The sequence below is a fragment of the Netta rufina genome, assembly GCF_964035555.1.
Source record: "Netta rufina genome assembly, chromosome: 12".
Classification (NCBI taxonomy): domain Eukaryota; kingdom Metazoa; phylum Chordata; class Aves; order Anseriformes; family Anatidae; genus Netta; species Netta rufina.
The window spans coordinates 6753643-6778317 of NC_140135.1; the positions used below are offsets into that span (position 1 = coordinate 6753643).

At 51.4% G+C, this 24675-nt stretch overlaps 1 protein-coding gene across 7 annotated transcripts; it reads left to right on the forward strand.

The window, feature by feature from the left end:
- The first annotated feature begins 1458 nt into the window (after positions 1-1458).
- Positions 1459-18194, forward strand: TMLHE (trimethyllysine hydroxylase, epsilon). 7 transcript variants are annotated; one of them, XM_084294099.1, is made up of 9 exons: positions 1459-1495; positions 2272-2399; positions 6109-6290; positions 7501-7677; positions 8429-8708; positions 9865-9984; positions 12783-13019; positions 14045-14183; positions 15200-18194. In XM_084294099.1, the coding sequence occupies exons 3-9, from the start codon at positions 6110-6112 to the stop codon at positions 15329-15331; spliced, it is 1266 nt and encodes a 421-aa protein (XP_084150225.1). In that variant the 5' UTR covers positions 1459-1495; positions 2272-2399; position 6109; the 3' UTR covers positions 15332-18194. The 7 variants fall into 7 exon arrangements, with proteins under 7 accessions (XP_084150225.1, XP_084150228.1, XP_084150227.1 ...); XM_084294102.1 differs by having other exon boundaries at positions 1476-1495; positions 2276-2399; XM_084294101.1 differs by lacking the exon at positions 1459-1495 and adding an exon at positions 1504-1562.
- Positions 18195-24675: the final 6481 nt, after the last annotated feature.

Below are 24675 nucleotides of genomic sequence, written 5' to 3' on the forward strand. Positions count from 1 at the left end.
CAAATTCTCATGGAGGCCGAGATGCCTGTGCCGTGAGCTCACCGAGTGACTAACTTGTTTATCTCCTCTGGGAGCTGCACCAAGCTTTTGGGAAGCAGCGGATCCCCGCCAGCTCCTCTGCCTGTTCCAGGCGCCTCCCCCACCCCTTTCCTGAACAGCCGCGCTTGGAAAACAAGAGCTGTGGCGACACGCGCCCGCTCAGTGGCAGCACGGGGACATCGAGGACTGGGGAGGCGTGAATTTTTTGGGGAAACCACACACGGAAATCATGGCAGAGCAACACCTGGGATCAGCACCTTCAGGACGCAATCCTTTACAGCAGGGCTTGCTGGCACAGGGGAGGTTCTGCCATCAGCACCGCTGCCACCGCAGGTTGTCCCCAGCTCAGAGATGTCCTGGACACCCTGGCTGAGCATCCCAGAGCACCTGCAGGAAGAGGATTAGGGGGATAAATAATTGCTGATGGGGTGAGCAGGGGGAGGACCACCTCCTGCCTACACCTCCGTGTGTCTGTGATGGGTTACAGCACCACCACGTCTGTAATACCTGTATGTGAGGGGTTACAGAACCACACCTGTACTTGTGCTTCGTGGAAGAACTACACGACTCAAAGCAGAGTTATAAAGTAGGTATTTGGTTTATTTCAGCGCCAGGTACATGCAGGATAGCTCCCAAAGGCATGTGTGCCCTAACGCAGCAACTCACCTGGGTTCTGTGCAGCACAAAGTTACACGTGCACGAAGTTCCACAACGCGTCTATACGCACGCATAACCTGTCCCCGCTCCGTATTAAAATGAGCTCCAAGGAGTCATTTCCATGAGCTCCTCCTGTCTGCACTTGCGCACTGTCTCCTCTCCTGGTGGTGGTCTTCGGGGGGTCGTGGGGACGAAGGCCGATAACTCCTCGTCATCACCACCAGCTGACCCCCCCAGCTGCTCCTCGGCTCTTGCCCAAACCACAGGGTCGGTCTCAGCTGCTGTTTTGAGACCGGTTCCCCGGTTTTGTCAGGAAACGTCCTCTGTGAGGGGCCCCGAGACTCCTCGTTTCGGTTCATTTGCACAGCAGCAAGCAAAGACACTCAGCACCATCTATTTTCTAACGCCATGAAGCGAGCCCCCCTGCTCCTCTCCCTGGCACCCCTATGTCTATGATAGCTCCACGCGCAGCCCCGGGGGCTCCTTTGCCCAAAACCTCGAGGTTTCGCCCCAAAACGCCGCGCACAGCCCCTCCCGCACCGCCCGGGCTCCCCATAAGATGGCGGCCGCGAGCCGGCGCTGTGCGCATGCGCTGCCCGCCTCCTCGCTCCTCTCTATGGTCTCTGTGGGCGCCCTGCCCTTCTTCCGCCAGCTCTATGCCCTCTCTATAGCCGTCCGCCCGTCTCTATGACGGCGCTCTAAGACCTCCCACGTCTCTATGGTGGGCGGCGCTCTAGCCGCGGCCTCCACCCTTCTCTGTGGCCCCGCCTGGGCAGCGGGGGGCGGCGCCTGGCGGCGGGTGCGGGGCGGGGGCGTTTTGGGGGAATTTCTGCGGGATTTGGGGCTCGCTCCGCTCCGGTGCTGCGGTGTGGTTCCGACAGGGTTTGGGGTTGGTTCCGGCGGGGGGGGTTCGGTGTGATTCCGGCAAGGTTTGGGGTTGATTTCGCAGGGTTTGGGGTTGATTTCGGCGGGGGAGTTTTGGGGTAATTTCAGCAGGGTTTGGGTTTGGCTTCGGGAGGGTGTTTTGGGGTTTGGTTTAGGCAGGGTTTGCGTTTGTTTTCAGCGGGGTGTCGTGGTTTCATTTCGGCAAGCTGTTTTGGTTCAATTTCAGGAGGGTTTTTGGGGTGATTTCAGCAAGTTTTAGGTTTGACTGCAGCAGGGCGTTTTGGTTTAATTTCAGCAGGGTTTGGGGTTTAATTTCGGCCGGCTTTTTGTTTTAATATCTGCAGGGTGCTTCGGCTTAATTCCAGTAGGTATTTTTGGTATAACTCTAGCCGGGTTAAGGTTTAATTTCAGCAGGGCGTTTTGGTTTAATTTTAGCCGGGTTTGGGTTTAATTTCAGTAGGGTTTCTTTTTTTTTGTTTTGTTTAATTTCTGTAGGTCTGTTGGGTTTAATTCCAGCAGGCTTTCGGTGTAATTTCGGCAGCGTGCTTTGCTTTCATTTCAATATTTACTTATATTTTTGGTGCGATTTCAGCCGGGTGCTTTGGCTCAACTCCGACATTTCTTGGGGTTTTTTTGGTGTGATTCGGGCATGGCGCTTTTGGTTTAATTTCCTCCTTTCTGTCCCCCCAGCAAGGCAGCAGGCCCAGCCCCGCAGCGGAGGAGCGATGCCCCCCGGGGACACCCCCCGGCACGGCCCCCACGGCCCCTCGGACACCGGGCCCCGGCTCTGCGCCCTCCTGTAGCTCCCCCAGGCCCAGGTAAGGATGCTGGCAGCTGGCTGTGCCTCACACCACAGCTCCTTTAAACCCTTTCCCTCCCCAGTTGCATCTTCTCCCTGCCTGGGAACGCTGCTTGGCACCTCTTAGGGCACACAGAAGGTTAAAGGGGGTGATTTAATAGCAGTTCACCCCAGTAAACGTGCGTCCCTATTGGGGTCACGCCGCTGGGGCTGGCTGCCCATGCTGCAGAAGAGCTTTTTAGAGTCCAGTTGGGAGGCTTTGCCTTCGAGGTAGGTGAAGGTGGTGCAGTGAGGAAGGGGTCTGGAGTCTGGCGGTTGGTGCCGAACCTGGGGGGAGCGGGTAATTGATTTTTTTTTTTTTTTTTTAACTTCTAGGAAAATGAAGGAGCTGCGAAGCTGGCAGTGTCTGTGATGTCTTCATTAGGCTGCTTAATTTAATTGAAAATTTTCTGTTGCTGGGAAGGGCTGGAAGGGGAATCTGATACCTGACAGCTGAGATCTAATAGAGCTGTCTGCCACAGCAGCGCAGGCCTTTCTCAGCAGGGGACAGCCGCTCTGCCTTTTGTTTCTTTTGTAATTAATAGGTAAGCTGGGCCAGCCTGGGCTGTTAAACCGTAAGCTCTGCTGACAAAGAAGCGTCTGTGTGTGCGAGACTCCTGTTCCAGGGGACTTGACCCACCGCAGGGGTTCATCTCTTAGGTTAGGTCGTGTCCCTAGGCTGGTTCTGGGGCAGCAGCCCCCCTCTTGTCGGTATCCTCTTTTTGAAGGCTGCCATCGCTCAGGCATTGGCACTGTGTGGTGTTTGGGTGCCTCCTCCAAAGCTTCTAGAAACAAAAGATTAAAAACCCAGCCAAGTGAGTAAGGGTTTTTTTTTTTTTGCTATTGAAATCTGTGCGTTTCTTATAGACCAGAAAGCTTTGCTTTAGACTGAGAGACTGGACCTTTTGAAATGCTTGATGGAAAATAGATTTTTTTTTTTTTTTCAGATGCCAAATAAGCTTGAAAAACAGGCTGGGCATGCTGTCACGGAGTGATGGAACAGGTCCGTTCACAGCTCCAGCAGCAGAGCAGCTTGCTGAACACCAGCAGGGCGCTCTCACGATGCTCTGGGAAGTTTTTGCTAAAGGCTGGATGAAGTCCACAGAGTAGAGTTGTTCCTCCTTCCATATATATAGATAGATAGATGGAAAATACTTGGTTACTAATTTTGTTCAACTTGGTATGTTTTTATTTCTCAGAATGGGAATTGTGGCTTTTTTTTCTCCAAGAGCTTTAAGCAGCACGATTGGTTACTCCGATTGCTTCTTGCATTGGCAGTGAGCAGACCACTGAGGGACCGGGAGGAAAGTCTCCTGGACAAACAAGCCCCTTGTGAGGCTCTTCCTTCCTCCTCTCACAGCATGTCTCTTGTCTTCACGCTCTCAGGAGCCTCACAGTGTTCTTCAAAGCACAATATATTCGAGTTTTCTGCCTTTCCTGCATCTCTGTGCTTCCTGCTCAGCCTGTCACCTCTATTCATTCACCAGGTGGTGGGCTCTTGGATGAGATCAGGCAAGCAAGACGCTCTGTACAGTGTCTGCACAGGACCTCGTCTTGCTCTGACAGAGGGGCAGAGTTGGAAACTGAAGATCTCACCCTTCTGAAAGTCAGTTTGCCTTTACATAGATTGCTGTCTCCTTCCTTCTGAGTGTTCTTTATGGATTTCAAGGGAAATTTGGTCTTGAAACCTCGCAGCTGGTGCATTTCAGTGGTGTCCAGGTGAGGTGTGTGTGATGTGGACAACAGAAAGATCAGAAGGGTAGACATGAGGTGAACAGGAGGAGTGGGAGAAAGAGTGAGCTGTTCACATAACTGATCTCAGCCAGGAGAGAGCTGTTAGCTTCAGTTAAACAAGCTCAAAGACAAAATGGAAATTCTCTCTAATCACGTAGATTTGTGTGTGTGTGTCTTCAGCTCCTGTTACTTTTAGTGTCTTTTGGAAAGATTTAATTTATGGCTTCTCTGAGCTGTTTGTGGTGTCTGCTTCCAGCAAGACCAGCAGAGGAGCGAGAGGTCTCATTGATTAGATTAAATATCTGGGTCACTTACCATTACCTGTGTTTATCCTCTGGTAAGTTTTGATACTGGAAGAAGACAGAGATAAAAAGAACATGTGCAGAAAGATAACTACGGCTGGAGCTGCCCCAGGCAGAGGCCACTTTCTAAATGGATTTATAGATGTGCTTTTCCTATCAGCTTTGTGTCCTGCGCGGTGCTGTGTGAGGAGATAGGAAGCTTATTTGCACACGCCTGCTTCTTTTTATCCCCTCTGAGTTAGCGGGTATTCTTGAGATCCAAAAGGTGAAAAGGAGCGAGTCTGCCCTCGTGTTTTTCTTTCAGAAAGCATGGTCTTGAGCTTTGTGAGTGGTAACCTGTGGCTTGGTTCTCAGCAGTCTGCTTAGGTGGGAATATTGCACTTCAGCAGCCCCAGGAATCAGAACCTTCTTTCTGCAGCTCTCAAGCTGTTGGTGGCTCGTGCCGATTGTGGCTGAGCACCTTGCAGAACACAGTGGTTTGCATCTTACTCTCAAACTGCATTATCTTGATTTCTGCTTTTTTTTTCCTAGAGTTCTCAGTCTCTTCAAAATTGTTTCAGCAAATTGAAACAGCAAATTGTTTTCCATGAGTGTGCCACGTCTGTACCGATTTTACTGTTCCCACTACGTTCTTACTAACTTTTGAGATCTCTGTAGTAAGTCAGCTATGAAGGGGAGAAGCAGGTCGGGCAGCTGAGGCACCAGTCTGTGCTCTCCAGATAGAAAGTGAAGGGCAGTCAGAAAACTGGGATAAGAAATTCTTCCTGTGCCTGTGTGCTGTCCAGCGATACTGAATTCCTACGTGCTCCAGATCAAAGCGTTGTTGAAATCCTGCTGGGTTTAGACCTGTCCTCTGTAACTTAATGAACACGTGACAGAGCATTTAGTGTGGTTTCACATCTTAAAACTTGCAGGGTTTCTGCCTTTGATCGCATTGAAGCGTTACAAACCAGCCTGTGGGAAGTCACCTTCTCATCTCTGGTCAAAAGTTAACTGTGGCTGGTTACTCTTCCATTCTGGCTGTGCCCTTTGGCAGAAAGAGAGATGTTTCTCCTCCTCCTCCTCATTGTTTTGCATACTTTTTCTAGAACTGCCCTAATTACTGGATTCCTCTAGATCTTGCTTCTGTAACCAAGGTTGATCTTCTCTGCTTCCCTGGTCAGCTCTGTCCAGGAAGGGGAAATTCGTATTGGGGAGGCCAAAGAGGGGGAAAGACTTGCAGCAGGTGAGGTTTTGCCAGTGTTTTGTAAAGAGCATTGAACACCACAGCTGTCTCTTCTGGAAGTGATAAATCCTGAGATCTCATTTACTTCTCAGGACTATTTTTCTGCTGGGGATTATGGTGGTCACAAAACAAGCCAGATTCCCCGCTCTCTCCTCCGTTTCCACCTGGTGTGCTTGGATTGGATTAGCTTGTTTTACAGAAGTCATCACTCCCCTGATGATTAATTCCTTGCTGCTGCCATTACGCCCAGTTTTTAAGGGCAGCCCGTTTTCCCTTGCCAGCTTCGTGGCCCTTCTGCGTGTTGGTGTTTTCTACAGAAGTACCCGCTGCTGCTAACCAAAATCTTGCAGAGATCACCGTGTAGGCTCTGTGATTCCACCAGTAACAGCAGCACAGCTGTCTCACCTTGTTCTCCTTCTCGTCCTCAGGATGTGGTGCCGGAGGCTGGCGTGCCTGCTGGGCCTGCCATGCTGGCAGAGCCGACGTGCTGGGCACGGCTCACTGGGGCTGCCCCACAGCACAAGGACCGTCCCCACTGCTGCAGCTCGCTGCCACCACACAGCCCCGGAGTCCCTGAGCTGTGCCTGGCAGCTGCACGGCGATCACCTGGGTAGGTGTGTGGTTTTGGGCCTGTTTCTGAGCTTACTGGGGAGAGGAGCGAGGTTTTCCTGGCCTCTCATAAGTCCCTTATGAGAAATGAAGCGATGCTAACTGAGAAATCCTGAACTCTGACTGCATCTGAACCTTGCCCCGTCCATCAGTTGTTCACTGTGTGATGTTTGGGGCTCTGACTTGCAGCTGGGGTGGCTGGCTCAGTGTGTCCCCAGCTCTCTGCCTTGCCCCCGCTTGCAGATTTTGCTTAAAACAACATGTTGAAACACAGTAGTTAGAGCAGGTTTGTAAGCAGCCTTTTAGTGTGGCTGGATGGCACGAGCACAGAAGGCTTTTTGATGCCAGTCATCCCTCACTGCGAGACAGCTTAAGGAAAAGTTAAGGCACACCTTCCTTGCTGAAAGCAAGCCAGTTACAAATTCAGTCTAATGCTGCTTTGTCCTCTGTTTTTTTTGAGAAAACTTAGCAACCAAAGCACGTTTCTCCATGGTCTGCTTTGTTTGGTACCTTCAGATACCCAGCATCAGCCTGGTGATGTCTGCTGAGGCTGGTTAGAAGGCCTGGTACTGTGGAATCCCTTGTGAGCATCTCTCTAAAGGGGATTGCTGAGTGTTTTATCGAGCATAGTGGCCCCCTGAAAAAGGATGTTGTTGTTTCATCCCTCGGATACTTAGATCTCAAAGGTGAGCAGCAGTAGAGCAGGAGGGGCTCTCCTGTTGCCCATCCTGGCTCTGACCCCTCTCTGAAGGCCTTTGGGCTGTCCCAGGAGGGAACAAGAAGGTGAGGCTTCGTAGTAATGATAAACGGAGGTCATGGTGTTGTCTCGTGTTTGGTTTGCATGTCGATGTGATTAGTTGGTTGATTCCGATCTGTATTGGTGTGTTGGGGTCTGCTCCTACATGGGAGGGAGAGAGGGAACCTTGTTGTGTGCAGCAGCTGCTGGGCAGATCCAAATTTACTTCTTGAAGAGAGAAGATAGACATAAATAAATGAGCAGTGTGTGTGTTAGCCATGCTCCTTCTCCCTGTTGCAGGATGAGGCTGCCTGTGGATGGTCTTCAAGTGAGAAGCTAGCTTCACTTGCACCGAGAGGTGCAAGTCTAACAGCCTTGGTGTCCCCTGGAAGTGGGATCATAACTTGTGGGGTTTTCCTGTTGTATTTCTCTCACTGTTCACACCGGTGCGTCTTCTGTACCCGTCTCTTTGCAGAGCTCAGGTATGCAAACACGCTGATGCGCTTCGATTTCGTCTGGCTGCGGGACCACTGCCGCTCAGCTTCCTGCTACAACGCCAAGACGAACCAGCGCAGCTTGGACACGGCTAGCGTGGACCTGGGAATCAAGCCCAAGGCCGTCCGAGTGGATGAGACCACGCTCTTCCTCACGTGTGAGTATCAAAACACTCATCTTTCATGGACCCACCAGCCCTGTTTGGAAGGAGGCTGGTGGATAGATCCTGCTCTGAAGGCTGCCCTCTCCTAGCAAACCTTATCTCTAAATCAGGAGCTGTTTTGGGAGGAGATGTAGCTCTAAGCACATCTTAAACACTGCTCTTCTGAGCAGGGCTGTTGCTGTAAACACAACTCAGCCTTATTTATGTTTGGTTTTCTTCTCCCCCTTACTTTCTCCCTCCCCTCTTGAGTGCATCTCCAGTGTCTGGGTAGTTTATTGGTTTGTTTGAACGTGGGAGCCGTGCAGATAGTGAAGAGATCAGTCAAGAAATGGTTGACTATCTTATCCTTGCTCTGTCCTATTTGAACTGGTGTCTCTGATTAGAATTCACATCTTGTGTCCTTTCTCCTCTGCTTCCCGGCTGCTTAAATCGCAGCAGAACAAAGAATTTTCGTTTATGGTACCCTCATTTATGGGGCTGTCATCAGTGCTTCTTCAGTGTCCTGTCACTAGAAAACAAAACCGCTGAAGTAGAAACGCTTAGGCCTGGATTTGGGGTTGTTGACAATACTTGTAGGACTTGCGGCCTGAACCAGGTAATACTTTAAGCTTTCAGCAAGGTTCTAAAGAGTCTGTCATTAGGCAAAATTAGGGGATTGTCCTAGACTGATGGTTGCAGTGGCTGTGATCTCTCTCGGTCTGTTCAGTGCGATTGCAGTGACCGTGACCCTGCTCGTTTGCCACAGGGCCGGACGGGCACGTTACGCGGTACGGGCTGGAGTGGCTGGTGAAGAACAGCTACGAGGGGCAGAAGCAGCGGGTCATGCACCCGCGGATCCTCTGGAACGCCGAAATCTACCGCCAGGCCCAGGTCCCGTCCGTCGACTGCCGGAGCTTCCTGGAGACAGACGAGGGGCTGAAGGAGTTCCTGCAAAACTTCCTGTTGTATGGGATCGCTTTTGTTGAGAACGTCACCCCCACCAAAGAGGACACGCAAATCTTAGCAGAAAGGATCAGCTTAATCAGGTAACGGGGGCTGCCCCAGGAAGGCCACGGGCAGCTTTGTAGAGGAGCCATGAATGGGAGGCTGTTGCTTCCTTTTTCTTTGGAAAGGTGCTGCCCTCATATCCTACGCGTTGTGCAGCGTGGCCTGGTTTGCAGATGAAGGGTCCAGGTCATCTGCAGTCCCTGGGCAGTCCCCGTGAACAGAGATGCGGTACAGCACTGTGGGATCTGGCCTCTTTTTGGGGGGAGGCCTGGAGTCAGTAGGTTACAGAGCTGCCTCAGGAGCACGCGGTGACTTTTGTGATAGTGGGACTGTGCACAGAGAGGAGTGACTGAGGGAAGGAGCCAGTCTGGGAAGACTTGAGCTTTGCAAGGAGAGACATTTCCTGTTATGACTTGAAAGGTTAGGAGGTCAGCCCTGGCCCTGGGAGCCAGGGAGATCAAAAACAATTTGTAGCTCTCACCAAAGAAAAATACTGGGAAACTTTTCTTCTGTGTTTAAAACACAACAACAGCATGGCAAGCCTGGGTTTGAGCGAGTTTTATCCAAGCTGCACAAACGGCTAAACTTGCCATGGTCCTTTAGGAGAGGAGGGATTTCTATTGATGAATAGCCACTCCAAAGAGAAATAAAGGTCTCGAGGAATATCCAACCAACGTTTTTCTCTAGATTCTTACCCTCCTCCTGTAGCCCCTGAGTACTGTTTGTTGCTGCTGGGTCCTTGCCTTCCTGCCATGCACATTGCAGGGGGAGGTGGGTGAAAACGGAGTATCTGAAGAACAGAGATGGGGGTTGTACTCAGGGTGGGTACAAGCAAAGGCACAGACCCGTACAACAAGGTACAAACCTGGGCTCTGGTAACTCCTAACATTGCTCAGTGTTTCCTTGATTTGGCAGGCTGATCTTCAGAGTGAAGTTGTGTATTTGTGGAGGAGAAGACTTGTTGCCAGTGGTCTTCTCAAGGAGGAAATAAATTGAATACTAGGAGGAGGCATTAGAAGCACCATCTCTTTGACAGCATGAATCTTGTTACTCGGGATGATTTGCTGTTTGAATTCACTCTGTACGTGCCATGTGTAAGATAAAGGGGAGCAACCTCAAGAGGAAGAGAGGGGATCTGTTTTACTTCAGTGCTGACCCCTGCAGCGCTCTGATAACTGCCCACCTCTCTTGCAGGGAGACCATTTATGGCAGAATGTGGTACTTCACCTCCGACTTCTCCCGGGGAGACACCGCCTACACCAAGCTGGCTCTGGATCGGCACACCGACACGACCTATTTCCAGGAGCCCTGCGGGTACGTGCTGCTGCTGCTGCTCCACACACAGCGCAGAAGGCAGGCGTCATTCACGCTGATGCAGTTCAGTGTTTTCCAGCTCTGCTGATGGGATTTAGTGGTACTAGTCACACAGTAATTCTGGATCCTGCCTGATTCCTCTGGAGTGGGGTAGTCTGTAGTCTTTCCTGTGCTTCAAACTCCAAGGTCCTCCAGAATGCAGGCAGTGAAGGAGTTGGCTGTTAGCTTCAGTGGTAGCCTATGGGGAAGGAGGGAGCAGCTCACCTCTGCACAGCCTGCAGCAAATGTCTCTGCCCTCCCAAGCTGCGTGAGTGGTACCAGACATACGTGCTGTCCTCACGTATGCCCTGTGCAGTTGCTCTCCTTCAAACTGGTTGGGATTTGCATTTTGGCAATGGTGCAGCCCTGGAGGTAGTCAGAAACCAGGCTTCTCCAGCCCTTCAAAGTTCACACCTGTCTGTTGCTTTTAAAAAAAAAAAAGTTTGTAGCTACAGTTGTTTCCCAAATGCTGTTTTGCAAACTGCTTTTCCAATATAGCCTCTGGGCTGCAAGTTTTGTACCTGGTTGGAGAAAGAAAGGCAGCAGCCGGGAGCATGATTCCCACTGAAGTGCAGGAGGTTTAATTTCTACCTTCATTCTCTTTTTTTGTCTGCTTTCATCTCAATGAAGAAAAGAATCAATGAAATGGCCCTGGGGGAGAACTGATGGAAGGACTGTGACTTCATATGGAAGTAGCACTACAAAGGCTAGGAGAAGCCATCTAGTCTACACCTCCTGCCCTAGGGCAGGATTAGCTCTTCCCAAGTGAGGCCGTTAAGTTGCTAAGCATCTTAATGGGAAGGGGCTGTGAGGCAGAGCTGGAAAAGTAGAGGAGGGCCAAGGGGTGGGATCTACTGCCTGCCTATGGGTTTCAGAGCAGTCCTTCAGACCAGGAAGGATCCTGCCAGCCAAGGAGACACCCTGGTTGCCCATGCCTAACCTAGCCCAAAGCTTTTGGGTGGTAGCTTTTGCTCTGAAGCAATGAGGTCTCAGAAGCAAGGTATGCAGTTTTTAGTGTGCTAGAAGTAGATAAATAAAATTTAAATCCAGACGCATCTTTCAAGACTGATCTAGTTGGCTTCTGTGTTTTTGGTGAACAGCTGACTGTAGAACCCATGTGCTTTCATGGCCTGTGCAGTTACCTGCTTGCCTGACTTGTTTTAGGAGCTCACCAAATCTCCCCCAAAGTCAAACGCTGAAGTAACCAGTAATCAGAGCTTCAGCCTACAGATACGCTTTGATTAAGCTGCTCAGTGTGAGAACTACAGAGCTCATCAGCTATTTTCATACCTTTGTTTTCTACTTGGAAAAGTTCCCTTTCTTTCAGGTAGGTATATTCTCAGCTGCAGTAAACAGTGACACTGTGGACCAGGCTAGTAGGGCTAACCATTAATGCTTGCAATCCTGCAAAACCTTAGCTGTGCAGGAAGAACATGAATTTCTTGCTTTCCTGAGCCCCTATCTGCCAGAAATCCCTTCTGCTCAGACTGCTTCAGAAACAGTTTAAACTGTCTTTGACCTGCTTCCAGAGGAAAGGTGATGTTTTTTTCAAGAAAGATTTTTTCATTTGAATGTCTGCTTTCCCTACCGCTTTGGGTGAAATCAGCTAAATCTGACAAGTCTCGAGTTACCTTTTTGTAAAGGGTAGAGGAGAGGAACTCCTCAAGGCATGGGAAAGACTGCGGCATTGTCTCACTCAGTGGGCAGCAAAGAGCCTGCCTTCAAAAGAGACTTTCTCAGTGCCCCAAGCTGCACGACAAGGTGCCTTCAAGGAGCAGAGCCACAAGGGCTTGAGCATCCTGAGCTCCCATCCTTGTGGACTGACTGAAATTATTCTAAATCTTCTGTGGTTTTAAGGGTTCATTGAACCAAGGTGAAAAGGTGCCGGTGAGGCTGGAACTGGGAGCTTGTGCCACATCATTTGCAATGAGACTGGGTTAAGAGGCCTCAAAGGAGATCAGGAGATGAAACCCCAAAAGGTTGTGTTTGTCTTCTGACAGGTGAAGTTGGTACACCATGAAAACTGGCAGTGCGTGGCTCAAGGCAGCTCCTGGGCGTTTGTTTCTGAGAATGCGAGGTCTAACAGGCTTGGATGAAGGAAGGGAAAGAACGAATCTTCAGAAAAGTAAAAAAGCAAAAGCTGTTTAGCTGAGTTGGACAGCTTCCTGCTAGGGAGGCAGTGCCCCTGTAGGTAGGGTTCTCATTTGGGACTCCCCTGCTCCAGGCTTCCTAAGGGGTCTTTAACAAGTCAACTCAGGGGGCTCCTGATTACCTGTGAGAGACCCTGATTTATGTACCTTTGTGTGAGAGTCACCCTGAGCTCCCCTTGTACTTGCTGGAGACCTCAGCAGTACCACCAGCATGTCTTCAGCTGCCCCCTTGTTCTGGGGAAGTTAGTTTGGTGCTTTTGAACCTCTCCATCCTGCAGCCCAGATGGACCTTGTGGTACAAACACATGCCTGCACCACTTCAAGTCTCCCAGCTCGCATAGTTTCGTCTGGGAGATGGTGTAAGCAGTAGACCTCTTCTCAGAAGTCAAAACGCATGAGAGCTGAAGAAACATCAAGCAGAGCTGCTGCTTGCTGGGCAGTCTCCATTCCTTAGCAGGTGTTAGTGAAATGAAGGAGACAACAGATAAGCCTGTCGTAACTGGCAGATACATCAGTATGCATTGTCTGGGTCTGGGGAAGCACATTCTCTCCACAGGACAGACATCTGAGGTCTTTTCTCTTGTGCTCTGCATCCTCTCCCCCCTGCAGCATCCAGGTGTTTCACTGCCTCAAGCACGAGGGGACGGGCGGGCGCACGCTGCTGGTGGACGGCTTCTACGCGGCGGAGCAGGTTCTCCGGCAAGCCCCCGATCAATTTGAGCTGCTAAGCAAGGTGCCCCTGAAGCACGAGTACGTCGAGAACGTGGGCGACTGTCACAACCACATGATCGGAGTTGGGCCAGTCCTCAACGTCTATCCCTGGAACAACGAACTTTATCTGATCAGGTAAGATCAGTGAGAGGGAGGGAGGCCTTGTGCATACAGGGATAGGGTTCTGTCAAAATGTAGTGGTTTGCAGAAGAAAATTCAGACAGAAAACCAATGTATGCTTGATGGAGGGAGTGAAACCACAAAAACACCGTGTGTTTCCTCCTGGGTTTTGTAATGCTGCCTTTGAGGAAGTGTCAGAACCACTGATGCAAAGAGGGGCATCGCTGCTGAGCTTTGCTTTTAGCTCCTGTTACCTTTAGCTCCGTGCCCTTGCCCCCACTGAGGGCTAGTTCAAGGGCTTGGCTTCAGACATTTTTGCCACTGTGTGTGTTATGTAGGAGCAGCACCGTTAGATCTGGGTATGAGCAAATGCCCATCCTACTGCCGGTCGTTAGAGCCTCACTGGGGTGACCCTGATCCTGCCCCATGTGAAGTGTCCAATCTCACGTTACTTCATTTGAGAGCTGCTTTTTGAAATTCCATCTTGGCTTAGCACAGGAGGTCATCCAGCTATTTTGCACTTCTGTGCTAAAAAACACACTGAGTCTCATCCTTTGCTGTGTCTGTAGCACCAGCTAGAGCGAGTTGCTGGCACTAGTGCCCCCTTATCCACGTGAGCAGCCTGCCTCTGTTTAGAGCCTGGCCTTTCCTCAATAGCTTGGAGCTTCTGGCTGACCAGACAGCAAGCTGCTAGGTTGTGTGGGCTTCATTTCCACTGGGGAAAGAAGTTTTCAATATACCTCGCTGCTGATGGGCTTTTCTTTCATTCCCACTTTTCCTTTCCCACCACCAAGATTGCATGGGGCAGCCTTCCATGAGAAACAGCAAAACCTGTGGTACAGTTGGCAGCAAACTCTCCCTTGATCCAAATGCTGTGTAGTCTCCCCAGAGTCCTGCAGCATAACCTGCCCACACATCTCACAGCCTCCCTTAAATGCTGGCTCATCTGTGTCTTCAGATCTTCGGAGGCTCCCTCTGGGAACACCTGGCTGCTCTTGGGGCCCCATAAGCAGTCTTTTTTCTGTCGCCTTTACCTCCAGATACAATAACTACGATCGTGCAGTCATCAACACGGTGCCTTACGATGTGGTGCATCGCTGGTACACCGCTCACCGCACACTCACCGCCGAGCTCAGGAGACCAGAAAATGAGCTGTGGGTCAAACTGAAGCCAGGCAAGGTAGGACTCGGAGGCTCACCCGTGTTTGGTACGGGCAGGGAGGCAGGGTGCTCTTCTGGATGTTGCCGCAAAGGTGAATGCTTCAGGCAAACCCTGTGCTGAAATTTTCCTCTTCACAGCTGCTTTAAGGTGCCTTGTATTCCAGTGATGGCATCTGTTGCATGTATATTCCTACTTTTGTGAAAGAATATACAGTTAGCTCAGACCAGGGGAGAGGAGGAAGGTATTTTCAGTCACTGAACGAGGACCCTTGGAAGCATGCACTGTTTGGCCTCTGACTTGTTCCAGAAGCAGAAAATCTTCTTTTAATTGAAAAGTAAAGGGAATGTGGAAAGCTGAATTTACTCCTATTCTGAGCTTATATCTGAATCCCTACATTGCCAGCGAATCACAGGAGACCTGAGCTCTCCTCACTGTCCCAGAAATATCTTAGCACGTCTTGGGACTAAAAGGGAAAAGCTCTGTCCTGGGTTTGAAAGGCCGATGCTGGGTGCGGTTTTGGAAGAGCTTGAAGGGCTAGAGCTTCATTCACAGACTTAGAGGCTTCTTCCACCAGCTGTGCCTGCTTGAAAGGGTTTTTATTCCTACAGGGCCTAGATGGGTCTAGATTCAGTGTGAGCCTAGGGCCCCAGGTATGAAAGAATGAAGATGCTCACATCAAAGAGCCCCTACAGCTCTCTGTTCTCAAGGATGCCTGGGGAAAAGTGACACGTTGGAGGCTGAAGATGGCCAGTTTCTGTTGTTGGTGCGCTGTTGCCCAACCTCTGCAGCACAAAAGCAAAGCAATGACCCAGAAATACTTTGCTAGCTGACCCGTTTTAACCTGTGGTTAGCAGCGGAGCCGAGCTGCTGGCTTCAGGTACTACAGCTGTGCTAGATCAGATCAGCCATCTGCGTACGGTTTCATGCTGAATGGGAAGGTTACAGCTCCAGCTCCAGGACCCGTGGTGTCAGCGGGTCCTGGCTCAGCTGCGGTGCTCCCCCTCATCCCGACCACCTCTCCTCTTCCCTTGCAGGCACTCTTCATAGACAACTGGCGCGTCCTGCACGGGCGGGAAGCGTTCACGGGGTACCGCCAGCTCTGTGGCTGCTACCTGACGAGAGACGACGTGCTGAACACCGCGCGCCTGCTGGGACTGCAGGCCTAGCGCCGGCCACCCGCCGCGGGGAGGCAGAGCTCCGTGCTGCTGTGTCACCACGAGGAAGGCGTTGCACGTACCTCAGGCACCTCCGCCCTCTCAGAGCAGTTCTCTCTGCCTGCCCGGGAGAGGGAGCAGGTGGAAGCCCAAGGTTATGGGAGCTTTCTGGGACCGCGTTCTGCCTTTGTCCGAGCAGGGTCAGCTCGTGCTGTCTGTGCAGCCAGCCAGTTTGTCTCAGCTGCAGTGAATCGGGGTTAAGCACGCTGTGAGAAGTGCTCCCGGCACCTGTTGATGTGAAGTGCTCCTCTAATCAAGTGCCTTCAGGATCTGAAATCTGTTTCTCTCTGTTGTTCAGCCTTTCCTGTCATTTCTATGTTTTGTTTTTTTTGTTTGGCATAGCAGAGCAGAATGGATATACCTGGGGTCTCGTCTCACCCCAGGCTGGACTTCACAACTTCTAGAGAAAATGTAAAGTCAGGACTTTACACCTTCTAGAGAAATTTTTTTCTCAAGGGGGGAAAAAAATTCCTTATTTTGATGGAAGTGCCACTACTCAAACTGAGGGCTGTTGGCATGTATCAGTGAATTCTTTCCTCTTAAACATACTGCGTACCCTTATAACAGGCACTGATACAATCCGTGCTGCTTGAGGGGTGGCCTGGAAAGAGAAGCTCTTGTACTTAGGGTATTTCTGAAAAGGCTTACGGTAGAAGGAAAAGGGGAAGTAGTAAAATCTGCATGTTGGGAAGGAGAGGTGTGTTGGATGAGGGGTGTGTTTCTAATGTTTTCTTGACCTCAGTGATGTAATGCTGTCTGGTATTCTTTCTGCCTGTTGCACCATGCTTATATTGAGAGTCAAGGCTCAACAGCTGCAGTGTTTACTGACATTTCCCACTGTGCCTACTCTTTCATCTTTTCTGAAGGAGGAATTTGTCTTAGGGCATCTTTACACTGGCTGCTGGATGAGGCTGACTCTTTTTCACCAGATTTTTCTACGTATGAAGGTAATAAACACAGAGGTGCCTTTCAACTCGTGGTGGTAGGGAGGATAAATTGGAGAGTTTGGCACACTGAAAAACCATAGTGTAAGGAACAAAAGTAAATCCCATATTACTAGAAAAATGGAAGCTGTAAAACCAAGATGGGACTTCAGGTTTTATTCTTCTGTTCTTCCTTATCTTTGGGGATATCCACTCTGCTCTGACTGGACCTGAAAACAGGGCTGGTCCTGTTCCCTCCTGGCTTTCCTGTGCAAGCAAAATGCTGTCATGCCTAAGGTACAAGTGCAGTGCAGATGCACGTGTGCTAAACCTGCTGCCCTCATTGAATCTAAATACTGAATGTATAGATCCTAGTGCTAGGAGGCACTCTTAAAAGCTTCTGTTCTTGTGGACTGAGCTACCTTGTGCTGTCTTCTGCAGCACGCCCTGCCTGCAGTGAGCCATCAGGAGATGAAAGGGGTTTCAGAGCCAAGGCTCAGGAAGCTGTTGATCAGAGGACACGTAAGGAAGTGAAACCTGGGCCATGTGGCAGCAGGCACAGAGCGAGCTGGCTTCTGTCAGGTCCTGTTCTCACAAGGGCTGCGGATGGCATGGGCAGGAGCTTGAGTTTTCCTCTAGGCTGAACCACTGGGTTCCTCAAGCAGCCTCCAGTATACATTACTTCTGTTATTTTCTTTGCCAAACACTTGATTTATAGCTTCTCTAGATGCCAGTTATGCCAGCGTAACTCGAGTATGAAGTTTTGAAAGTCTTCATTAATCTCGTTGAAGTAGCAGCCCCCTGTGGTTACGTACACTTCTCGCACAACCCATCTCAGATGCTCCAGGGTGGTTCCACCTTGTACTTCTGGGTGAAGCCAAGGCCTGGAGCATGTGAGGAGAGGTCGTGACAAAATCAGCCTCTGTTAAATGACACAGGAGGGGACAAAAGAGCCTGATCAGTATTTCAAAACCTGTTGAGGGTTCCTGAGTGGCTCTTGTCTCCCTGTGCTCCCTGAGAATAAGAGGGAAAAACACTTGGGTTCATGTGGAACCCATCCCTTAGTCACTGAGACCAGCTTTACCTTCCTCTGTGCAGGGGATCTCCGTTTTTATCAGCTGCAAGCCAAAAATCCGCTGCTGCCCCGAGGTGGAGCATGCAGGACAAGGCTAGCACAAGGGAGAACTGACCAAACCGTGTTGACAATTGTAGCGATACCTGTGCCTTTGGTGAGGAACGTGGTTATGGTATCTGCCTCCCGCTGAGCGGTGTGGGGCTGCCAAGAGCTGTGGTCTTCAGCAACCAGACTCCTCTTCTGAGCCACCTCCAAGCCAGCACAGTCCTCAAGGTGATTGTGTCATGCGTTTGGGGGAAAATTATCCACCGTGAATGTAGCAGACACACATTTTCTCATAGGTGTTCAGCTTAATTTAGCCACTTCAATAATAAAATGGGGAGGGGAGAGAGCTTTCTTTAGTGTTACCTTCCCCCTCTTCCCCGCTTCCCAAGTGGACTAAGTTCTTCCTAAGCATCTTGTGAGCAGCAAAGCTTTACTTGTAGAAACAGGAGTTCTGGGCAATTGCAGTCTGATGTGGATATCTGTTGCAGAACTGGTTGTTTGCTGTAATGAGATCGGATCAGTTTTTATAATCCAGCTCTTTCAGTCCTTTCAGCCAATAAATGACGAACTGCTTCCTTCTCCCTCCCCGTGCACTGGGGTACCACTGTATGTGTTTTTAAGACATTTTTCAAAGGTAAGAAATGGAGTAAGTGGTGATGTATTTTACTAAATGAGTTATATAGTGGTCAGGTTAACAAGACCTATATTTCAAGCAATCTTGAAGTCTGTATTACCCATCAAAGGTGAAATAAATCTGAGAGGGGTAAATCAATGCGTCTCCAAGGGCTTCTCTGTGTTCATTCTCTTCACTGGCCACATGATGGCAGAAGAGGCAAGGAACAGTGTAAAAATGAGTAATAAAAACTGAGTGACACGTCACGTCCACCTGTGACTCTAGGCCTGAAGCATCGTCTGTTTCTTGCAAAAGATAAAGGATAATAAGAAGGGTTTTTTAAGTACGTAAACAGTAAAAGGAAGACTAGGGATAATGTGGGTCCCTTGCTGAACAAGGGGATGTCGTGGTAACGGGAGATGCCAAGAAGGCGGAGATACTGAATGCTTTCTGTGCTTCAGTCTTTGCTTTAAGGACTCCCCCCAGGATTCCTGGACCCTGTACAGAGGAGAAAGGGTCTGGGAAGTGGAGAGCTCCCCCGTTGTTGACAAGGGAGTGGTTTGGGAGTGTCGAGTGGGCTCAGCACACAGAAATCCATGGGTCCCAATGGGATGCATCCACCTGTGCTAAGGGAGTTGGCAGAGGTGATCGCCAAACCGCTCTCTTATCATCTTTGAAAGGTCCTGGAGAGCAGGAGAGGTGCCTGAAGATTGGGGGAGAGCCAGGGTCACTCGTGTCTCCAAGAAGGGCAAGGAGGAGGAACTACAAACTACAGGCCAGTCAGTCTCACCTCTGTCCCTGGAAAGGTGTTGGAGCAGCTTGTTCTGGATGCCATCTCCAAGCAGTTGGAAGAGAAGAAGGTTATGAGGAGTAGTCAGCATGGATTCACCAAGGGGAAGTCGTGCTCGACCAACCTCGTTGCCTTCTATGATGGCATCACCAGCTGGGTAGATGGGGGGAGAGCAGTGGATGTCATCTACCTTGACTTTAGCAAGGCTTTCGATACTGTCTCCCATGACATCCTGATAGCAAAGCTGAGGAAGTGTGGGATAGAGGAGTGGACAGTAAGGTGGGCTGAGAACTGGCTGACTGACCGAGCTCACAGGGTGGTGATCGGAGGATCAGAGTCCGGCTGGAGGCCTGTGACTAGTGGTGTTCCCCAGGGGTTGGTGCTGGGTCCGGTCTTGTTCAACATCTTCATCGACAACCTTGATGAGGGAATAGTGTCTGCCCTCAGCAAGTCCACCACTGACACAAAGCTGGGAGGAGTGGCTGACACACCAGGAGGCTGTGCTGCCATTCAGCGAGACCTGGACCGGCTGGAGAGATGGGCAGGAAGAAACCAAATGAGGTTTAAGGAGAGCAAGTGTAGAGTCCTGCACCTGGGAAGGAACAGCCACATGGATCAGTACAGGTAAATTTCCCACCCGTGCATGTCCGAGGACCTGCAGTTTGCCACAGGGTCCATCTCTCCCTAAACACGTGCACCTGAACTCATTCCCTCACTGCATACACACCTTCAGTTGCCTCTGCTTGCCCTCTGGTCCCTTCTGGACACCTCCTTTTGGCCTGCAGTGACACCCACGTCTTTCTTTGGTGTCTTGTCCCCTTGGCATTGTTCAGCTTTTGGTGCTCCCTAGAGCAAACTCTCAGTGAAAGCAAAGCCTCCCCCTGGAAAACATCTTTCAGTTTTGTGCTTACCATCCTTCTTCACTTAGCTGAAAGCCATTTACCATTTTACTACTTGAAAACATAGAAGCTATTTTAACGGGCTCCTTTATCTAAGCAAACTGGAAAAAATATTACATGGAGTTAATTATTAACATAATTAAAACACTTTAGTTCAAACCAGAACTGTCAGGATCACGCAGACACGGAGGGATTTCATGGGGCTTTCATATTGCTTCGTGGGGTGATACAAAGTCACAGAAGAAATGAGGTGGGAGCAAGTCTGGAATATTTGGAAAGTATCACGATTTTGAGAAAAGACGGATGGGTCAGGAGCAATTCCTTGTGATGAAACTCAGATGCTTGGGGAGGGCGGACTGCTGCTTATAGTATGGGAAATGCTACAAGTGACGTGCACACCATGCAGTAACCATGGCAGGAACCAGCTGGTCCTCTTCCTTTCACCTCCCATTTTACAGATGCTCTGCAGATTCTTAAATGATCCATGGTGATGCGGATGTCTGAGTTGGTACTTCACAGCAGCAGCGTGAGCAGTCTCTATCCAATGGGCCCTTTGTATAAAAATATAAAACATAAAACGGCCCTGTGGAGTGATTTGGGAAAGCAGGGAGAATTCTGCACAAAGAACGATGCCAAGCCTCTCATCACTGAACTGAACAGGTCTTAGAGCAAGGGTCCTGCTGCAGCCCAGACCTATGGTGTGATTTTAGTCGTGCAAAAGCTGTGGTTGGAAACACCCCACCCACGCGCTGCGAGGGTGGCGATGGAGCTGGGCAAAGGTGGCACGGCTGAACCCAGCACCCCGAGCCTACCACCCAAAGCCGTGGAGATCACACGTCACAGCTGCAGGCTGACCTGCGGGAGGAAGGTCTGAAAACCACCTCGACCGTCTGTGAGCAAAGGGCTGAGTTACAGCCAAGTATGGAGGGGTGTGAATTTTCTGGTTGGTGCTGAAGCTTTGTTGTTCGAGCTGTGGGTGCTGCGGCTTTGAAGTCCCCCACAGCAGTCAGCCACTCTTCCCTCCCAGGTGAGCTGTCTGACCAAGTGAAAACCAGAGCCCGGTGCTGAGCACTGGGAATGGGAGAAGAGATGTGCAATGGGTACCGTGCGCCGGAGGTGGGATGGCCGTGCATCTCTTTCGTCTGCTGTGAAGGCTGAATTGTGGAAGGAATGCACGGGGCACAAGAAATGGAGAAGGATGGTGGCCCAAATCCTGTGGTCCTGACCAAGGAAGCCAGGACTCCAAGCCAAGATCTCAGCAATGATCTGTTTGCGAATGAATTAATATTAAGAACGATAATAGTTCTAATTCTTCCAGCTCCTTGCTCTTTGTCCAGTTCAGAGCTTCCTAAAATCCTCCTAAACTTCTCGGCACACTTCTGCTGCCCCAGCCTGCAAGCTGCCACCAGCATGCTTTGCTTGCAGCTCCCAGCTGAGCTCCCAGCCCCTTTGACCATCAACCATATCCTATCCTACCCACTGCAAGCGTGCTCAGTGCAACAGGAAGGAAGAGGAAGAGGAAGGATAGTGTGAAATCTCTCACCATCAGCAGAGCACTGCTCTTGAAGGTGCAGGTTTGGGGGACCTTTGAAGCTCTTGGTGTTTTGCAGAGCTCCCTGCTACCCCAAAGGTGGTCAGTGCCTGCCAGAGTCCTTGAGGTCTGCGGCATCTGAGGGTGAACTGCAGCAGGAGGTAGAAAAGCAAAGAGAGACATGGTAAAGGTGAGGGAGAGCTCATCCCACGTGGTCCATGCTCACAAACCAGCAGGTCTGTGCCCTCTGCCAGGCTTCTGGAGAGACGGCTCCCTGGCATCCTCAGTGCCCCTGCGATATCTGGGCTGCTTTCAGGTCCTTTGCTGCCACCAGTGCTTCCCTTCCAGCTGCCCTTCTTGTAGCAGTTGTGGGGAGCGTTGCACATCTCTGCCTGTCAGTTGGCAAAGAAGAAAGATCCACGGGAAGCTTCTGTCTCTCTGCCTGCGCACAGTTTGCCCGTGCATCCCTGTCAGGAGCCCTTCCTTTCTCCATTTCAATACCCACTATGTTTATATTCCAATAAATATGTTATATTTATATTCCAATATCTGGCAATAAACATTTCCAAGAGGGAGGTACAGCTCCTCACCGTGGGAGGAAGCTGCTCTCTTGGGAAGCCCAAGGACCGAATGGCACCGAATGTTTTTACACCAACAGCCAGGGCTGGGCTCCCGTGCAAGAGGCTTGTTTCAGAGCACCACCCTTACCAACCTGTTGGCAGACTGACCTCCTCCCTGAGACGGTCTGCATGCAAATTCTGAGGTCAGCACAGATGCTCAGCTTGTCACGGAGACACCCTGCGTGCAGCCAAGGGGACGGGATGTCTCCGCAGAGCTGCGCCGTTGTCTGCCTCAGCCTGATGCTGGTGGGTAAGTTGGGATGGGGCGAGTGGGAAGCACCTTGGGTGCTGTGGGAGCTGCGGGTGGGGTAAGCTTGAGCTGATTTAAAGGAAAGAAAGATGCTGGTGGTGACTGTGGAGTGCTCACCTCAAGCACAGATGGCTAGGGACATTAGGGGAAAGATGACGGGGTTGCTGTGCTCATTCCCAAACATCGGCCGAGGGCTGGACCCAGCACAGATGTTCATGGAGCTCCTGCTCCCTGCTCGTGCTGCTGTGCAAGTGCTGCTGCTCCCTGGGTGGCCCGTGCGGGGGGATACCTGCAGGATGGCCGTGCCAGCTGGAGAGCTGCATCCTGTGGGCATCCCACCACCGGGGATGGAAGGGATGCATTTTGCTGAGAGCCAGAGGAGGTGCGTGAGGAAGTGGTGATGGGGCAGGGTGGGCTGCGAGTGCTGTGCTCCAAGGGGGGAGAATCTGCCACTGACCTGCTGACCCCTCTGCAGGGCGAAACCTGGGCTTCGTCCTGGAAATCCCACAGGATGCAGTCACTGGCACCGTGGGGCAGTCCGTGCTCCTACCCATCTCCTACAGATTCAACAGCACCCCTCACTTCCCGATGTCTATTAAGTGGACATTTGGTCACCCCTCACAAAAAATCAGCGCTTGTGCTGTGCAGGACTGCTCCCTGGATGATGGGGGGGCTCCCAAGAACTGCTCCACAAAATATTTCCCCAATCCTGTACATTGGGGCCGTGTTGAGCTCTTCCCCGAGAACGCATCCCTGCTGCTGCGGGACCTGCGGCTCAGTGACAGCGGGGTGTACACCGTCAGATTCCTACAGCACCAAATACAAATCAGAAACATCACCCTGACTGTGCTCGAGCAGCCTGTCCTCACAGAACCTTCCAGCAACAGTAAGTGTCCCTGTGCTGCCCTGGCAGCATTCCTGCCCCTCCTGATGGGGACAGCACGGGACCCCTGCAGAGGTGTCCTGGGGAGGTGGCAGCCTCCCGATGCCACATCTCCTCTCTCCTGCCGCAGGCACTTCTCAAACAGCAGGAAGAATAGCCACACGCATCCCTTGCTGCATCCTCGGAGGCTGCTACTGCTTCATCCTGCTGCTCCTGCAGCTGCTCTTCCACCTGTGCTGGCTGCGGGGCAGCCGTGGGGAAGCCTGCGGCTGCTGCTGGGGAGAAGGGAGCCAGCGTGCGGGAGCAGCCAGGGCCGGGGCAGAATGAAGTGCCCCGAGGGGGGGCACAGGGGACACCCCACAGCCCCCTCTGTCCCCGCAGCCCAAAGCGTGCAGGTGGCACAGGAAGGAGCCGGGGCTCGCCCGCCCGCCCGCAGCGAACCCCACGGCGCCGAGGGGCTGAGCGAGAGCCTCCGACTTCCTCCTGGCCCAGGCGAGCGCAGCAGCCGCAGGCGATGTGTCCCGGCCGGCGCTGCTGGGGCCTCGGCTCCCTCCTGCTGCTGCTGCTGCTGCTCGGTGAGCTGGGGACGGGGCCACTGCGGCTGGAGAAGACAGCGGGGAGGAGGCTGGGGGTGCAGGTGGTGCGGAGCCCACCCTGGGGTGGCTGCATCCAGTGGGGTCCCCAAAATCAAGGGCACTGCGCTGAGGTCTGGGCGTGAGGCTCCTGTCAGGGGGCGGTGTGCTGTGCTGCGTCTGGCTGGGATGTTAGCTTTCCCTGCAGCAGCCCACACAGTGCTGGGCTCTGCACTTGCAGCTGGAACAGCAGTGGGATCAGCCCAGCGTTGTGTCTGCTGCTGAGCAGAGCTGGCACGGCACCAGGGCTCTCTCTCACCCTCCTGGGGGTGGGCAAAAAGGGAAAAAGGAACATCCCCAGGGCAGCTGCCCTAAACCAACCAAAGGGATACTCCGTACCACCTGATGGCACACTCAGCAATATCGGGTGGAAAAAGGAGGAAGATGGGAGGTCTGGGCTCTTGTTGCGAAAACGTCGGTCCTCTTGAACACTGGCTACGTGCGCTGAGGCTCTGCTGCAAGGACGTGGTCAAGCACCGCTCACTTGTGGGAAGTAGAGAGTAATTTCTTTCCTCTGCACTTCAACATCGACTTTACGAGTTTTGTTTGGCTTTGTTTTTTCCCTTTCCCCCTCCCTTTTCCCCTTTCCTTTTTTTCCCTTTAGCTGAATGGTTCAATTAATGATAATCTTTCCTTCATAATTATTTTCTCCCTTTAATAAAATGATCTTTATCTCAACCCGTGAGTTGTTCTTTCCTTTACTTCTTCCCCTCCTCTTCTAAGGAGGGGGAGTGAGAGAGAGGTTGTGGTGTTCAGCTGCCTAGCACGGTAAAACCAGCACACGGGGCAGGGTGGGCTGAGTGCTGTGCTCCAAGGGGGGAGAATCTGCCGCTGCCCTGCTGAGCTGCTGAGCTGCCTCTTCCCCTCTGCGGGGCGAAACCTGGGCTTCCTCGTGGAAATCCCACAGGATGCAGTCACTGGCACCGTGGGGCAGTCCGTGCTCCTGCCCATCTCCTACAGATGCAACAGCACCCCTCACTGTCTTATGTTTATTAAGTGGCTGTTTGGTCACACCTTACAAGTAATCATCGCCTG